This window comes from Aotus nancymaae, unplaced genomic scaffold (genome assembly GCF_030222135.1).
Source record: "Aotus nancymaae isolate 86718 unplaced genomic scaffold, 86718_ANA_hifiasm-v0.15.2.pri h1tg000089l, whole genome shotgun sequence".
Lineage (NCBI taxonomy): Eukaryota > Metazoa > Chordata > Mammalia > Primates > Aotidae > Aotus > Aotus nancymaae.
This window is the reverse complement of record NW_026988504.1, coordinates 1,338,625-1,354,649: the sequence shown is the minus strand read 5'-3', so window position 1 is coordinate 1,354,649 and position 16,025 is coordinate 1,338,625. Positions and strand designations below refer to the sequence as shown.

Genomic DNA, 16,025 nt, shown 5'->3' with positions numbered 1-16,025 from the left:
ATCCCTTTTCCTTTGTCCTCTCAGCGTTTTTCTTCCTGTGTTGCAGTGACCTGCCCTCTGATGCTGGCTGGATAGTGGCAATTTAGTGGGCATCCCTTCTCGTGTCTCTTTTTCTTTTTTTTTTTTGAGACAGAGTCTTGTTCTATCACCAGGCTGGAGTGCGGTGGCGCGATCTCGGCTCACTGCAACCTCCGCCTCCCAGGTTCAAGCGATTCTCCTGCCTCAGCCTCCCGAGTAGCTGGGATTACAGGCGTGTGCCATCATGCCCAGCTGATTTTTTTGTATTTTAGTAGAAACAGGGTTTCACTATGTTGGCCAGGATGGTCTCGATCTCCTGACGTCGTAACCTGCTTGCCTGAGCCTCTCAAAGTGCTGGGATTATAGGCATGAGCCAGCGCACGAGGCATCCTTTATTTTCTTGATCTTTTAAAATGGATTACTAATAGTTTCTCTGCGAAGGATGATGTGTGATAAAAGCCTTTATCAAGCTGAGAAGGTTACTGTTCCTAATTTTCTGACGTTTAAAAAACTCTGAGCAGGTGTTGAACTGTTTCCATGTTTCTGGCATCAGTGGAGATGCTCATTTGCTTCACTCATTGGCTTGTGCGTCTGTGTTCATAAGCGAGGCCGACTTTTCTCCCCGCTCTGTTTTCATCCCGCTTGGGAATCAGATTTCACCTAGCTCACAAGGGAGCTAGGCGGTGGCTGCACTTTTCTGGCTTCTGGAAGTTCTCCGAAGGTGTGGCCACTGCTCACTGCAGACTCCACCCACCAGTGGGGCGCTGGGCCCTTGGCAGGGAGCGAGTGCGAACGGGAGACGAGGCGCTGACCTGTGAGCATGCCTGTGCCTCATGCCTCGGGGTGACCACAGGTCCGTGGGCTTCCTGGCCCTGTGGCTGACTTTCCCTCTGTCGCAGTCCTGACCTGCATGGGAGCCCTGCGCCTGGGCAGACTTTCCCTCCATCCCCACACTGACCCGCATGGGGACCTCTTCACCTGGGCTGACTTTCCCTCCATCCCCGTCCTGACCAGCATCGGAGCCCTGGGCCTGGAATGACTTTCCCTCCATCCCCGTCCTGGTCCCGCATGGTACTCCCTGCACCTGGGCTGACTTTCCATCTATCCCCATCCTGGCCCCACATCAGAGCCCTGGGCCTGGGCAGACTTTCCCTCCATCCCCATCCTGGCCCCGCATGGGACCCCTGCACCTGGGCTGCTTGAGCCTGACTTTCTCAGCTTCCACACCTGTTTCCCAGCCCCTATGTCCCCTGAGGGCCAGGCTGCCGGCCGCCAGCTGGCATCAGCCTCCCTGAGTGCTGGGATTACAGGCGTGAGCCACTGTACTCAGCCTATTTTTATTTTTTGAGACGGAATCTCACTGTCGCCCAGGCCGGAGTACAGTGACATGATCTTGGCTCACTGCAACCTCCACCTCCCGGGTTCAAGCGATCCTTCTGCCTCCGCTTCCCAAGTAGCTGGGATTACAGGTGTCTACCACCACGCCTGGCTAATTTTTGTATTTTTAGTAGGGCTGGACCAGAGCCGCCTGAGCTCCTGCTGACGTAGTCGGCCTGAAAGGCTCCCATGCCCCCATCTCCTGCAGATGTTTAGAATATTTGTGTCTGGGCCAGATGTGGTGGCTCACACCTGCAATCCCAGCACTTTGGGAGGCTGAGGTGGGCAGATCACCTGAGGTCAGGAGTTTGAGACCAGCCTGGTGAAATCCTGTCTCTACTAAAAATGCAAAAGTTAGCTGGGCATGATGATGGGCGCCTGTAGTCCCAGCTACTTGGGAGGCTGAGGCAGGAGAATCAGTTGAACCCGAGAGGCGGAGGTTGCAGTGAGCCAAGATTGCACCACTGCACTCCATCCTGGGCGACAGAGTAAGACTCCATCTCAAAAAAAAAATAGCTAGAAGTGGCCAGGATTGCTCTGTGTACACAGCCCCGGCCTTGGCCGTGCCCTGGGCATTCATGCTCCGTGTCCCTGACCTCAGGTGAGGTCGGGAGTTCGCTTTGTCCTCCTCTGGCCGCTTCTGAGTGAAACAGCCTCACCCCTCCCTCTTGACTCAAGCCACATCTGGGAGGGCAGAGGCCGGCCGTCTGCACCGTGTGGGGCGTGAGGGCTCCCATCCAGACTGGCGTCAGGGTCCAGCCCCTCTGCTTTTTCTACCCCGGGCCATCCTGGGACTGTCCTCCCTTCTGAGTGGACAAAGGAGTGGGGAGTGAGGGCGTCGGGTCCGTTCTGGCCCTGTGATGGTGGTGGTCCCTTCTGAGTGGACAAAGGAGTGGGGAGTGAGGGCGTCGGGTCCGTTCTGGCCCTGTGATGGTGGTGGTCCCTTCTGAGTGGACAAAGGAGTGGGGAGTGAGGGCGTCGGGTCCGTTCTGGCCCTGTGATGGTGGTGGTCCCTTCTGAGTGGACAAAGGAGTGGGGAGTGAGGGCGTCGGGTCCGTTCTGGCCCTGTGATGGTGGTGGTCCCTTCTGAGTGGACAAAGGAGTGGGGAGTGAGGGCGTCGTGTCCGTTCTGGCCCTGTGATGGTGGTGGTCCCTTCTGAGTGGACAAAGGAGTGGGGAGTGAGGGCGTCGGGTCCGTTCTGGCCCTGTGATGGTGGTGGTCCCTTCTGAGTGGACAAAGGAGTGGGGAGTGAGGGCGTCGGGTCCGTTCTGGCCCTGTGATGGTGGTGGCGCCCCATCCTCCCTCTGGGAATTCTGCACTGTGACATCTGAGACCCCATGAAGCACTCGGGCCCCTCGGCCCAGAGTCGGAGGCTGGAGACAGGTCCACATGCTCTGGGTGAGCAGAGGTGACGCCTCCTGGGCCTGCCCTTGTGTGGACCCCTGGGTGTGAGGGAAACGGTGGTGGTCACATTCCTCCATTCTAGAGGCATGCACTTCAGCCCCTTCTTCCCCTCCATGCCCAGGGTGGGGCCTGTTTGCGGAGCGTGGGGCTTGAAGCCCAGAGCAGTGCCCACCCGTTCCCACCCCTGGGAAGGCGCTGGTGGGCAGGAGGGATCCAGGGAGGGGGCGTGTGCTTCACCTGCAGGGTGTCCTGAGGGCCTTTGATCTGGGGCTCAGGCTGCTGATGGATGGAGGGCGTCCTGCCCGCCCAGCGCCTCCCGTCGCTGCCAGCCGCACATGCAGAGGGCTCGAGGCCACATGCCGCTCGCTGCTGGGTCCCTCAGTGCTGGGGGGAGGGGAGGAGGGAACAAAACAGAACCTTTTGGGGGAACTTCAAAGGTACACTTTAGTAAGCAAAGAAAGTTTCCAAGTTTCCCATTAATGTTTTGCCTGTGTGTGGTTTTTGGATTTAAATAAAGAGTCAGAAGAAAGAGACAGGATAAAATACAGGCAGGTCCTCGGCCGAGGCCCGGGGTGGTTCACAGACCCGGGCGGTTCCTGCCTTTGATGTCAGGCATTAATTATTAGAAGGTAGTTTTACTGGCGATCAGAACTGGGCTCTGGGAGAGGCTGGGGCTGCCCGGCGCCCCCTGGCCGTGTCTTTGAAGTTACTCCGCCGGCCGGGAGGCCGCCCTGCAGCCCTGTGCCGTGCTGGGACGCCCCCCCACAACCCGGCCTCCTGGCAGCTGGCACGAGGGCCGCCCCTGATCAAAGACTGGGTCTGCCCGCGAGGGCTGGCAGCTGCCGCCCCGCCTGTCCCTCCCGCCTCTGGGGTGAACCCTGCTTCTGGAGCTGGGGCCAGGGTTTCCTCAGCACGCCTGCTCACCCCCTGCCCTCCGTGGCAGACGGCCAGTGTGGGGCTTGTGGGGTGGGGAGGAGCCTGTCCCAGGGTGCTGGGGGCAAGCCGGTAGAGGAGGCTGGGTTTGGAGTGGGCCATGCGCTGGGCGTAGTGAGAACACCCTGCCTGGGACCCCTGAGCGCCTGGCAGGGCAGGGGCTGCTGTCTCTGGGCAGCAGGCATCCTCAGAGAGGCCAGGGGCTCCTGCCTGTGCCATCCCTGAGGCTGGCCCAGTGGCCAGGGTGGCCTGGGTCTCTGCTATGCCTCATGGGTGTCTGTGGACAACTCTGTGCTCTGAGCAGGGCCCAGGCTGTCCCTAGAGGCACAGCCCGTGGCCTGGATTGGAATGGTCACCAAACGTGGCTGGCAGATGGGTGAGCGACTTTGCACGTGTCGGACTGAATTCCAGCTGTTTAGAAGGCTGGTGACTGACAGGCGCGTGTCTCAGTGAGGAACCTGGGGAGGAGGTTCACTGCTGGGGCGTCAGTGGGGTGTGGGGCTGGGTGAGGCTGCTCCTGCACGGCACGACCACACTGGCCCCTCCTGGCCTGGACTCCCCTCCTTGTTGGGCCCAAGATCCCCTGGTTGCTCTAGGAACTCGGGTCAGGGGCCCTGTCGCCCCTTCCTAGGGTCTCTGAGGAGAAGCCTCCGGAAGCCACCGCGTGGATGAGCCCCCTCACCAAACCGCTTCTCCTGCTTCTCCAGGGGCGTTGGTGCGCTTATCCACGGTGACACACGCCTGGCGCTCCAGACGGGCTCGTGTTGTCAGCCCAGGCTCCAGCAACCCCCTTCTTATTTTTCTTTCTTTCTTTTGCTTTTTGAGACAGGGTCTCGCTCTGTTGCCCAGGCTGCAGTCCAGGGGCGTGATTACGGCTCACAGCAGCCTTGACCTCCCATCTCGGCCTCCCAAGTAGCTGGGACTGCAGGCGTGAGCCACCACGCCTGGCCTCTGTTTTCATCTTTTAAAATATTTTTCTTTTTAAAATTAAAAAATGGGCCAGGCGTGGTGGCTCATGCCTGTAATCCCAGTACTTTGGGAGGCCAAGGAGGGTGGATCATGAGGTCAGGAGTTTGAGACCGTCTTGGCCAACATGGTGAAACCTGTCTCTACCAAAAATACAAAAAATTAGCTGGGCGTGGTGGTGTAGTCCCAGCTGCTTGGGAGGCTCAGGCAGGAGGATTGCTTAAACCCAGGAGGCAGAGGTTGCAGTGAGCCAAGATCGCGCCACCACACTCCAGTCTGGGCAACAGAGCAAGACTCGATCTCAAAAAAAAAAATTTAATGGTTTTTTTTTCTCATGAGTACCTCATGGTTTATATTTTCATCTTTTCATTTTTATTTTTTTATTTATTTAGAGATGGAGTCTTGCTCAATCCCCTAAGTAGCTGGGATTGATTACAGGTGCCCGAGACCATGCCCGGCTAATTTTTGTAGTTTTTGTGGAGACGGGGTTTTGGCGTGTTGGCCAGGCTGGTCTTACTTCTAACCTCCGGTGATCCGCCTGCATCAGCCTCCCAGAGTGCTGGGATTACAGGCGTGAGCCACTGTACTCGGCCTATTTTTATTTTTTGAGACGGAGTCTCACTCTGTCGCCCAGGCTGGAGTACAGTGACATGATCTCGGCTCACTGCCACCTCCACCTCCTGGGTTCAAGCGATTCTCCTGCCTCCGCCTCCCGAATAGCTGGGATTACAGGTGTCCACCACCACGCCCGGCTAAATTTTGTATTTTCAGTAGAGACGGTTTTACCGTGTTTGTCAGGCTGATCTCAAACTCCTGACCTCAAGTGATCCTCCTGGCTTGGCTTCCCAAAGTGCTGGGATTATAGGCATGAGCCACTGCACCCAGCCTGTTTTCATTTTTTTAAAATAACCTTTTTTTTTTTTTTTTGAGACAGGGTCTCTCTATGTCGCCTAGGCTGGAGTGTGGTGGTGTGATCTCTGCTCACTGCAGCCTCTGCCTTCTGGGTTCAAGTGATTCTCGTGTCTCAGCCTTCCAAATAGCTGGGATTACAAGTGTCTGCCACCACGCCCAGCTAGTTTTTGTATTTTTAATAGAGATGGGGTTTTGCCATGTTGGCCAGGCTGGTGTCGAACTCCTGGTCTCCTGCAATCCACCCACCTTGGCTTCCCAAAGTGCTGGGATTACAGGTGTGAGCCACTGTACCTAGCCTAAAATTATCAGCTGGGTACAGTGGTTCACGCCTGTAATCCTAGTGCTTTGGAGGCCAAGCCAGGAGGATCACTTGAGCCTAGGGGTTGGAGACCAGCCTGGGCAGCATAAGGAGACCTCATCTCTACAAAGAAAATTTAAAATGAGCAGGGTGTGGTGATGTGTGCCTGCAGCCCCAGCTACTTGGGAGGAGCCTAAGAGATGAAGGCTGCAGTGAGCTGAGGCTGCACTGATGTACTGCAGCCTTGACAACGGAGTGAGACTGTGTCTCCACACAGGCCTCGATGGCTTCTCCCCAGCCACGTGGTAGCTCGCTGGTGTGCAGGCCCCGCCGTGGGCATGGCCACGGATGCTGTACGCGGTCTGGGTAAGGCGCTGTCTCTTCTGGGTGGGATCTGAGGACCGGGGCCTCTGCTAGGTGCGGGGGGGCGTGTGTGCTGAGGCTGTGCCCCGTGCTTGGATGTGAGATTTGGGCATGGAGTTTGGCATGTCCGGGGCTGTCCCGCCTGCATCCAGCATGAGGAGCTGTCCACGCCAGTCTCAGGGGTGTCCCCACAGAGCCCCAGCCTGCGCCCAAGTCCTGGCCCGGCTCTCGCCCTGGCACAGCGTCTCCTGCTGTGTGGGACCCGGGCCTTTGATGGCGTCCACGTGCTCTGCTGCCTGCCTCCGAGGGTGGCCAAGGCACTGAGTAACTCGGGAGGCTTGGCCGTGTCTGGTGCAGTGATTCATTGAAGCTCAGAGCTTCCAGGGAAATGCTCCACACTCCCTCTCACCGGAGCCCTGGCAGGGCAGGCCAGGCCGAGACAGGAGGGAGGGAGGGAGGGAGGGAGGCCGGCAGGGAAAAACACAAACCCTCAGAGACACTGGAAACTCTGAGGTCGGGGCCACCTCCAGATGGGCTCACATTTTCCCTCTGTGTGTCATCACATCCTGGAAAATTACTGTCAAGAAAAGGAGCCCTCTGGGCAGTGTCCTGGCCCTAATGCCCCGGGCGCCCGCACCCTGCAGGCCCCAGCCCCCAGCCCCCACCCCCTCCCTTTGGCTATGTGCCTACAGAGCTACCTTGGCCTCGGTCCTGCTGTGGGTTTTCTGGGCTTCCTCCAGCCCCCTGCCGGGTTGGGGCCTCTGGACAAATGGTCCACATCCTTGCATCCATGCGGTCCTCCTGGAGGCCATGACTTGGGGGTCTGCCGGGGCGTGGGTTTGCAGATGACGGGAAGAGGCTTCACCTGCAGGAGATGGGTCTTTTGCAGCTGCCCGGCCACCCTCAGAGCCTGAAATGCCAGCACCCCTTCCCCTCGCTGTGCCGGCCGGACCTTCAATGCTCCGTGCCTCAGTTTCCTTAGCAGCCATAGTCACTGCCACCCTGTGGCATATTTTGAGCCTCCAGGGAGCTCAGCACACACAGCTCTGTGAGAGCCCCCGCACTGGTACTGCCCCCCATGCCAACCCCTGTCCTCTGGCACCTCTGGCTCTGCCCAGCAAGAGGGTCAGGGTCAGGAAGACGGGGGTGTGGGGCCTTCAGCAGCTGGGCCCAGATGGTGAGGCAGAAACCAGGCTCCCCCTTCCCGGCCCCTCTTCTCTGGGATGGAAGGACTCTCTCGGGGGAGGCTTGCAGCTGAGCTGATGGGTGTTTGGAGACTGCAGGAGGGCAGGACGGGACAGCGAGGGTGTTCCCAGGGCTGCCACGCCATCCTCAGGTGTCCAGAGCACGGGGTACGTTCCCCTTCCAAGTCAGGTGGGAGCCCAGAGCCCGCCCCAGGCTGCCCCCTACTTGAGATGGCTCTCGGCTCTTATGTGAGGGAGGATAGGGCAAGTGTGGACCTCCACACAGGGTCTCCTGGCATCTCCCTCTGCCATTTGGCTGCCAAGTGACATTTCCCAGCAGCTCTGCTACAGACGCCGTCTGTTTTCAGGGGAGATGCAGGTGGCCTGGCCCCTCTGGCAGTTCCTTATCCTGCCTGATCCCCGGCTCCAGCAAGGTGGCCCTGGATCGGGCTTCTCTGCCCGGATGAAGAGTGATCGTGCGAGGTTTCTGCAGAGGCTGCTCTCCCTGCCACCCTGGCCCTGTGTGGGACCCTGGGCTCTGACAGATGGAGGCTTCCTGAGCAGGGCCAGGCCCTTGGCATGATGGGTAGGAATCTAGAGTGGATCCACAGGAATTAGAGATTTTGTCAGTTTTGTTTTCCAGATGAAATTCTATAGCCCCAATGGCGGCATGAAGCTGATGGCCCTGTCCCCTCTGGCCCACATCCTGGAGGCACCAGTGTGGACTGTGGGCCAGGGGGTCCTTAGCACTGCACAGCGTGGAGACGTGCTGGCAGCCTGCCAGTGACCCCCAGGCTGTGCCCTGGACATGGCTGTCTGAGCATGTCGTGTCCTGGAGGCGGGGCACCGTCTGGTCAGGCTCAGACGCAGTGCGATGCCATCAAGGGTGCTCTGCCCGCTTGCGGAGACGCACTGTGGATTCTGAGGGGGGGGCTCCCCCAGGGAGGCTCCAGACCAGGCCATAGAGGTTGCCAACCTGCCACGGGCTGGCCTGGCCGCTCATGGACATGGCGACTCCTGGCCCAGGGTGCAGGACGTCCCGCCCTCCTCTCCCTTGGGAGCCCGGCATGCTCCCGGCCTCTGGAATGCAGGCGCTGGGGCTGTGGGGGGCAGCCTGGCGCCCGGCATCTTGTTATAAAAAGCTCTGGCGCAGGCTACTCTCAGCGGCTGCAGGATGGTTGTGGCTTTGGAAGGGCAGCCTCCAGGGCCCTTGGTCAGCCACCTGTGGGCCCCACTGCTGGGCTGTGGTCAGCGTGCACTGCCTGCCCTGCCATGACGCTGCTGAGGCCAGTGGGGCTCCCGCCAGACGCCGTGACATGTCGTGACAGAGCCCCGTGCTGGGTGGCTGCAGGGCTGTCGCCATGGGCAGACAAGGCCTTAGCTGTATCCAGGGGCAGTCCTGGAGACACCGGGGACAGGTGTCCCTCTGGCAGTCACGCCCTGGCTGTCTCCCAGTGTGGGCATGTTGGGGGCGCCAGACGCTGTGCAAGGTAGGAGGCAGTGGCCCGTGGCCACGTGGGAGACTGCAGGAGGGCTGGACGGGGCGGGGAGGGTGTCCCCAGGGCTGCCGTGCCATCCGCAGCTGTCCAGAGCACGAGGAGCTAGGTTCCCCTTCCAAGTCAGGTGGGAGCCGAGAGCCCGCCCCAGGTCACCCCCACTGGATACGACTCTCCCTGTTCTGTGAGGGAGGACGGGGCGAGTGTGGACGGCTCTCCCTGTTCTGTGAGGGAGGACGGGGCAAGTGTGGACGGCTCTCACTGTTCTCTGAGGGAGGACGGGGCGAGTGTGGACGGCTCTCGGCTCTTCTGTGAGGGAGGACGGGGCGAGTGTGGACGGCTCTCGGCTCTTCTGTGAGGGAGGACGGGGCGAGTGTGGACGGCTCTCACTGTTCTCTGAGGGAGGACGGGGCGAGTGTGGACGACTCTCACTGTTCTGTGTGAGGGAGGACGGGGTGAGTGTGGACGGCTCTCCCTGTTCTGTGAGGGAGGACGGGGCGAGTGTGGACGGCTCTCGGCTCTTCTGTGAGGGAGGACAGGGTGAGTGTGGACGGCTTTCCCTGTTCTGTGAGTGGGGATGGGGCGAGTGTGGACGGCTCTGACTGTTCTGTGTGAGGGAGGACGGGGCGAGTGTGGACGGCTCTCCTTGTTCTGTGAGGGAGGACGGGGTGAGGGAGAACGGGGTGAGTGTGGACGGCTCTCGGCTCTTCTGTGAGGGAGGACGGGGCGAGTGTGGACGGCTCTCGCTATTCTGTGTGAGGGAGGACGGGGCGAGTGTGGACGGCTCTCGCTATTCTGTGTGAGGGAGGACGGGGCGAGTGTGGACGGCTCTCGCTATTCTGTGTGAGGGAGGACGGGGCGAGTGTGGACGGCTGTCGGCTCTTCTGTGAGGGAGGACGGGGCGAGTGTGGACGGCTGTCGGCTCTTCTGTGAGGGAGGACGGGGCGAGTGTGGACGGCTCTGACTGTTCTGTGTGAGGGAGGACGGGGCGAGTGTGGACGGCTCTCCTTATTCTGTGAGGGAGGACGGGGCGAGTGTGGACAGCTCTCCTTGTTCTGTGAGGGAGGACGGGGCGAGTGTGGACGGCTCTCGGCTCTTCTGTGAGGGAGGACGGGGCGAGTGTGGACGGCTCTCGCTATTCTGTGTGAGGGAGGACGGGGCGAGTGTGGACGGCTGTCGGCTCTTCTGTGAGGGAGGACGGGGCGAGTGTGGACGGCTGTCGGCTCTTCTGTGAGGGAGGACGGGGCGAGTGTGGACGGCTCTGACTGTTCTGTGTGAGGGAGGACGGGGCGAGTGTGGACGGCTCTCCTTATTCTGTGAGGGAGGACAGGGCGAGTGTGGACAGCTCTCCTTGTTCTGTGAGGGAGGACGGGGCGAGTGTGGACGGCTCTCGGCTCTTCTGTGAGGGAGGACGGGGCGAGTGTGGACGGCTCTCGCTATTCTGTGTGAGGGAGGACGGGGCGAGTGTGGACGGCTGTCGGCTCTTCTGTGAGGGAGGACGGGGCGAGTGTGGACGGCTGTCGGCTCTTCTGTGAGGGAGGACAGGGCGAGTGTGGACGGCTCTCGCTATTCTGTGTGAGGGAGGACGGGGCGAGTGTGGACGGCTCTCGCTATTCTGTGTGAGGGAGGACGGGGCGAGTGTGGACGGCTCTCGCTATTCTGTGTGAGGGAGGACGGGGCGAGTGTGGACGGCTCTCGCTATTCTGTGTGAGGGAGGACGGGGCGAGTGTGGACGGCTCTCGCTATTCTGTGTGAGGGAGGACGGGGCGAGTGTGGACGGCTCTCGCTATTCTGTGTGAGGGAGGACGGGGCGAGTGTGGACGGCTCTCGCTATTCTGTGTGAGGGAGGACGGGGCGAGTGTGGACGGCTGTCGGCTCTTCTGTGAGGGAGGACGGGGCGAGTGTGGACGGCTGTCGGCTCTTCTGTGAGGGAGGACGGGGCGAGTGTGGACGGCTGTCGGCTCTTCTGTGAGGGAGGACGGGGCGAGTGTGGACGGCTCTGACTGTTCTGTGTGAGGGAGGACGGGGCGAGTGTGGACGGCTCTGACTGTTCTGTGTGAGGGAGGACGGGGCGAGTGTGGACGGCTCTCCTTATTCTGTGAGGGAGGACGGGGCGAGTGTGGACAGCTCTCCTTGTTCTGTGAGGGAGGACGGGGCGAGTGTGGACGGCTGTCGGCTCTTCTGTGAGGGAGGACGGGGCGAGTGTGGACGGCTCTCGCTATTCTGTGTGAGGGAGGACGGGGCGAGTGTGGACGGCTGTCGGCTCTTCTGTGAGGGAGGACGGGGCGAGTGTGGACGGCTCTGACTGTTCTGTGTGAGGGAGGACGGGGCGAGTGTGGACGGCTCTCCTTATTCTGTGAGGGAGGACGGGGCGAGTGTGGACAGCTCTCCTTGTTCTGTGAGGGAGGACGGGGCGAGTGTGGACGGCTGTCGGCTCTTCTGTGAGGGAGGACGGGGCGAGTGTGGACGGCTCTGACTGTTCTGTGTGAGGGAGGACGGGGCGAGTGTGGACGGCTCTGACTGTTCTGTGTGAGGGAGGACGGGGCGAGTGTGGACGGCTCTCCTTATTCTGTGAGGGAGGACGGGGCGAGTGTGGACAGCTCTCCTTGTTCTGTGAGGGAGGACGGGGCGAGTGTGGACGGCTGTCGGCTCTTCTGTGAGGGAGGACGGGGCGAGTGTGGACGGCTCTCGCTATTCTGTGTGAGGGAGGACGGGGCGAGTGTGGACGGCTCTCGCTATTCTGTGTGAGGGAGGACGGGGCGAGTGTGGACGGCTCTCGCTATTCTGTGTGAGGGAGGACGGGGCGAGTGTGGACGGCTGTCGGCTCTTCTGTGAGGGAGGACGGGGCGAGTGTGGACGGCTGTCGGCTCTTCTGTGAGGGAGGACGGGGCGAGTGTGGACGGCTGTCGGCTCTTCTGTGAGGGAGGACGGGGCGAGTGTGGACGGCTCTGACTGTTCTGTGTGAGGGAGGACGGGGCGAGTGTGGACGGCTCTGACTGTTCTGTGTGAGGGAGGACGGGGCGAGTGTGGACGGCTCTCCTTATTCTGTGAGGGAGGACGGGGCGAGTGTGGACAGCTCTCCTTGTTCTGTGAGGGAGGACGGGGCGAGTGTGGACGGCTGTCGGCTCTTCTGTGAGGGAGGACAGGGCGAGTGTGGACGGCTCTCGCTATTCTGTGTGAGGGAGGACGGGGCGAGTGTGGACGGCTCTCCCTGTTCTGTGAGGGAGGACAGGGTGAGTGTGGACGGCTCTCCCTGTTCTGTGAGGGAGGACGGGGCGAGTGTGGACGGCTCTCCCTGTTCTGTGAGGGAGGACGGGGCGAGTGTGGATGGCTCTCGGCTCTTCTGTGAGGGAGGACGGGGCGAGTGTGGACGGCTCTCGCTATTCTGTGTGAGGGAGGACGGGGCGAGTGTGGACGGCTGTCGGCTCTTCTGTGAGGGAGGACGGGGCGAGTGTGGACGGCTGTCGGCTCTTCTGTGAGGGAGGACAGGGCGAGTGTGGACGGCTCTCGCTATTCTGTGTGAGGGAGGACGGGGCGAGTGTGGACGGCTCTCGCTATTCTGTGTGAGGGAGGACGGGGCGAGTGTGGACGGCTCTCGCTATTCTGTGTGAGGGAGGACGGGGCGAGTGTGGACGGCTGTCGGCTCTTCTGTGAGGGAGGACGGGGCGAGTGTGGATGGCTCTCGCTATTCTGTGTGAGGGAGGACGGGGCGAGTGTGGACGGCTCTCGCTATTCTGTGTGAGGGAGGACGGGGCGAGTGTGGACGGCTCTGACTGTTCTGTGTGAGGGAGGACGGGGCGAGTGTGGACGGCTCTCACTGTTCTGTGAGGGAGGACGGGGCGAGGGAGAACGGGGCGAGTGTGGACGGCTCTCAGCTCTTCTGTGAGGGAGGACGGGGCGAGTGTGGACGGCTCTCGCTATTCTGTGTGAGGGAGGACGGGGCGAGTGTGGACGGCTCTCGCTATTCTGTGTGAGGGAGGACGGGGTGAGTGTGGACGGCTGTCGGCTCTTCTGTGAGGGAGGACGGGGCGAGTGTGGATGGCTCTCGCTATTCTGTGTGAGGGAGGACGGGGCGAGTGTGGACGGCTCTCGCTATTCTGTGTGAGGGAGGACGGGGCGAGTGTGGACGGCTCTGACTGTTCTGTGTGAGGGAGGACGGGGCGAGTGTGGACGGCTCTCACTGTTCTGTGAGGGAGGACGGGGCGAGGGAGAACGGGGCGAGTGTGGACGGCTCTCAGCTCTTCTGTGAGGGAGGACGGGGCGAGTGTGGACGGCTCTCGCTATTCTGTGTGAGGGAGGACGGGGCGAGTGTGGACGGCTCTCGCTATTCTGTGTGAGGGAGGACGGGGCGAGTGTGGATGGCTCTCGCTATTCTGTGTGAGGGAGGACGGGGCGAGTGTGGACGGCTGTCGGCTCTTCTGTGAGGGAGGACGGGGCGAGTGTGGATGGCTCTCGCTATTCTGTGTGAGGGAGGACGGGGCGAGTGTGGACGGCTCTCGCTATTCTGTGTGAGGGAGGACGGGGCGAGTGTGGACGGCTCTGACTGTTCTGTGTGAGGGAGGACGGGGCGAGTGTGGACGGCTCTCACTGTTCTGTGAGGGAGGACGGGGCGAGGGAGAACGGGGCGAGTGTGGACGGCTCTCAGCTCTTCTGTGAGGGAGGACGGGGCGAGTGTGGACGGCTCTCGCTGTTCTGTGAGGGAGGACGGAGCGAGTGTGGACGGCTCTCGCTGTTCTGTGAGGGAGGACGGGGCGAGTGTGGACGGCTCTCGCTGTTCTGTGAGGGAGGACGGGGCGAGTGTGGACGGCTCTCGCTGTTCTGTGAGGGATGACGGGGCGAGTGTGGATGGCTCTGACTGTTCTGTGAGGGAGGACGGGGCGAGGGAGGACGGGGCGAGGGAGGACGGGGCGAGTGTGGACGGCTCTCGGCTCTTCTGTGAGGGAGGACGGGGCGAGTGTGGACGGCTGTCCCGCCTGCACCACAACTGGACTGAATGCACGGAAGTCACTCCCCGGGCCTCTGGCTGCGTGGCCCGGCTCTGTCCGTTTCATGGCTGTTGATTAGGTGTGACGCTGTCCGTCCCGCATCCCAGGGTGGGCGGAGGGAGGGCCCAGCTTGTTCCCTGAGGGCAGGCGTGGATGGAGTCAGCCTGGCCATGGAGCTGTGGCCAAGAGGGCAGCGGGGGCAACAGGGGCAGCTGGCCTGGGGTTTTTGTCGACGCTCTAATTTGGCGGCTGTCGCCACCCCTCCCCCCGATGGAGACCCTGACGTGGCCTGAGCCAGACTCTAGGGCCCATGCGTCCTTCGGGGATCAGGGCTCAGCGTCAGGGCTGCTGCACTGGCTTGGGGGGGCCTCCAGCCCTGAACAGGCCCTGAGTGGGGTGGGGGCCCCCAGATACTGTGCCTGGCCCTGCCCTGTGCTCGCCGGAGCCAGATAGAGAGTGGGCCCAGCTCCCAGATGTGCGACCGCCTCGGCCGCGGGCACCAGCAGCCCGGGGCGTGGAGGCCCTGCCCGTGATACCCGCGTCAGCCTCTCCCTCTGCCTCCAGCCCGTGGACCGCGTGCCGGTGGTGTGCCACCCCGACCTGGAGGAGCGGCTGCAGGCCTGGCCGGCGGAGCTGCCTGATGAGTTCTTCCAGCTCACGGTGGACGATGTGAGAAGACGCTTCGCCCAGCTCCAGAGTGAGCGGTGGGTCCCCCTCGGCGCCTCCCGGCTTCTTCGCCCCGGGGTTTCCCTGTCGGGGGCCTGTGCTGCACGCCGTCCTCGGGCACCAGGTCCCTGACAGGCTGCTCTTATCGGCACCTCAGAGGGTTGGGGCGCAAAGGGGACGTCCGCTCTTGCTGTCTCGTGTGGGGAGAGCAGGCTACTCCTGCCCGGCAGGGGCGGGTGACAAGCCCAAGCCTGTTGCCGGTGCCCCCATGCTGACCGGGAGCCCTGTTCCTTCCCCGCCCTTCCCACAGGAAGCGCCTGGAAGAAGCACCCTTGATCACCAAGGCCTTCAGGGAGGCGCAGATGAAGGACAAGCTGGCGCGCTACCCAAAGGTCTGCGGACGGGGCTTGCGGTACAGCTGAGGCACAGTTCAGAGGCGGCTCCTGCAGCCCCACGTGACCAGGGCCCTCAGTGGTGGCATGTGTGCCCCTGGTAGCCAGTCCATCCTCCTCTGCTTACGATTTAGAATCAAACTTTTTTATTTGTTTATTTATTTTGAGATGGAGTCTCACTCTGTCACCCAGGCTGGAGCACAGTGGTGAAATCTTGGCTCCTGCAACCTCTGCCTCCCAGGTTTAAGTAATTCTGCTGTCTCAGCCTCTCAAGTAACTGGGACTACAGGTGCCCACACCTGGCTAATTTTTGTATTTTTAGTAGAAATGGGGTTTCACTGTGTTGGTCAGGCTGGTCTCGAACTCCTGATCTCAGGTGATCTCCCATCTCGGCCTCCCAGAGTGCTGGGATTACAGGCGTGAGCCACTGTGCCCGGCCAAATGAAACTTTAAACAGCAAATCTGAACACAGGTCAATGTGGTTTTAGGATTCGGGCCGATGTGCGCACACGTGGCACTCCGCTGTCTCTGTGCACAGCCTGCTGAGGGGGAGTCGAGGCTCAGGCCCTGATTTGGGGGGATTGCTGCTGCTTCTGCCTGCCCCAGCCCTGGTGTCCGTGGGCCGAGTTGGGAGGCCACGCCCTGGTCCCTGGGTTGGCTCCGGCCGTCCCTCTGACCCCTCCGCTTGTCTGGCCTAGGTGGCTCTGAGGGTCCTGTTCCCTGACCGCTACATCCTGCAGGGCTTCTTCCGCCCCAGTGAGACAGGTGGGCAGCACTTCGGGGTGTCCGGGAATCGGGTTGGGGGCCCATGGGGCCCCTCCTGGCTCCTTCCTTCCAGGCCACACACAGGACTGCTGCCGCCTGGCCTGCAGGCTCCAGGGCACCGGGTGGGTGCAGGTTGCTGGGGTCCCCTTGGGGCTGCAGAGTGTCAGGCAGGCCCAGGTGCCCAGCCCCAGCTCAGGGAGCCCGCGGTCCTGAGTACTCATGTCCATCACCTACTAGACATGGGTGGGGCTGAGGGGCACCCAGA

At 61.6% G+C, this 16,025-nt stretch overlaps 1 protein-coding gene across 4 annotated transcripts in view; it reads left to right on the top strand.

Annotated features, from left to right (window-relative positions):
* Nucleotides 1-16,025, top strand: part of ASPSCR1 (ASPSCR1 tether for SLC2A4, UBX domain containing) — a 39,670-nt gene that overhangs the window by 16,510 nt on the left and 7,135 nt on the right. For 3 of the 4 annotated variants that reach the window (XM_012452699.2, XM_021666337.2, XM_021666336.2), the window contains exons 8-10: nt 14,502-14,641; nt 14,914-14,995; nt 15,694-15,760. In XM_012452699.2, the coding sequence (XP_012308122.2) occupies nt 14,502-14,641; nt 14,914-14,995; nt 15,694-15,760 (289 nt within the window). Of the gene's footprint in view, nt 1-14,501; nt 14,646-14,913; nt 14,996-15,693; nt 15,761-16,025 lie in introns of all 4 variants that reach the window. The other variant, XM_064369658.1, reaches the window with a different exon arrangement.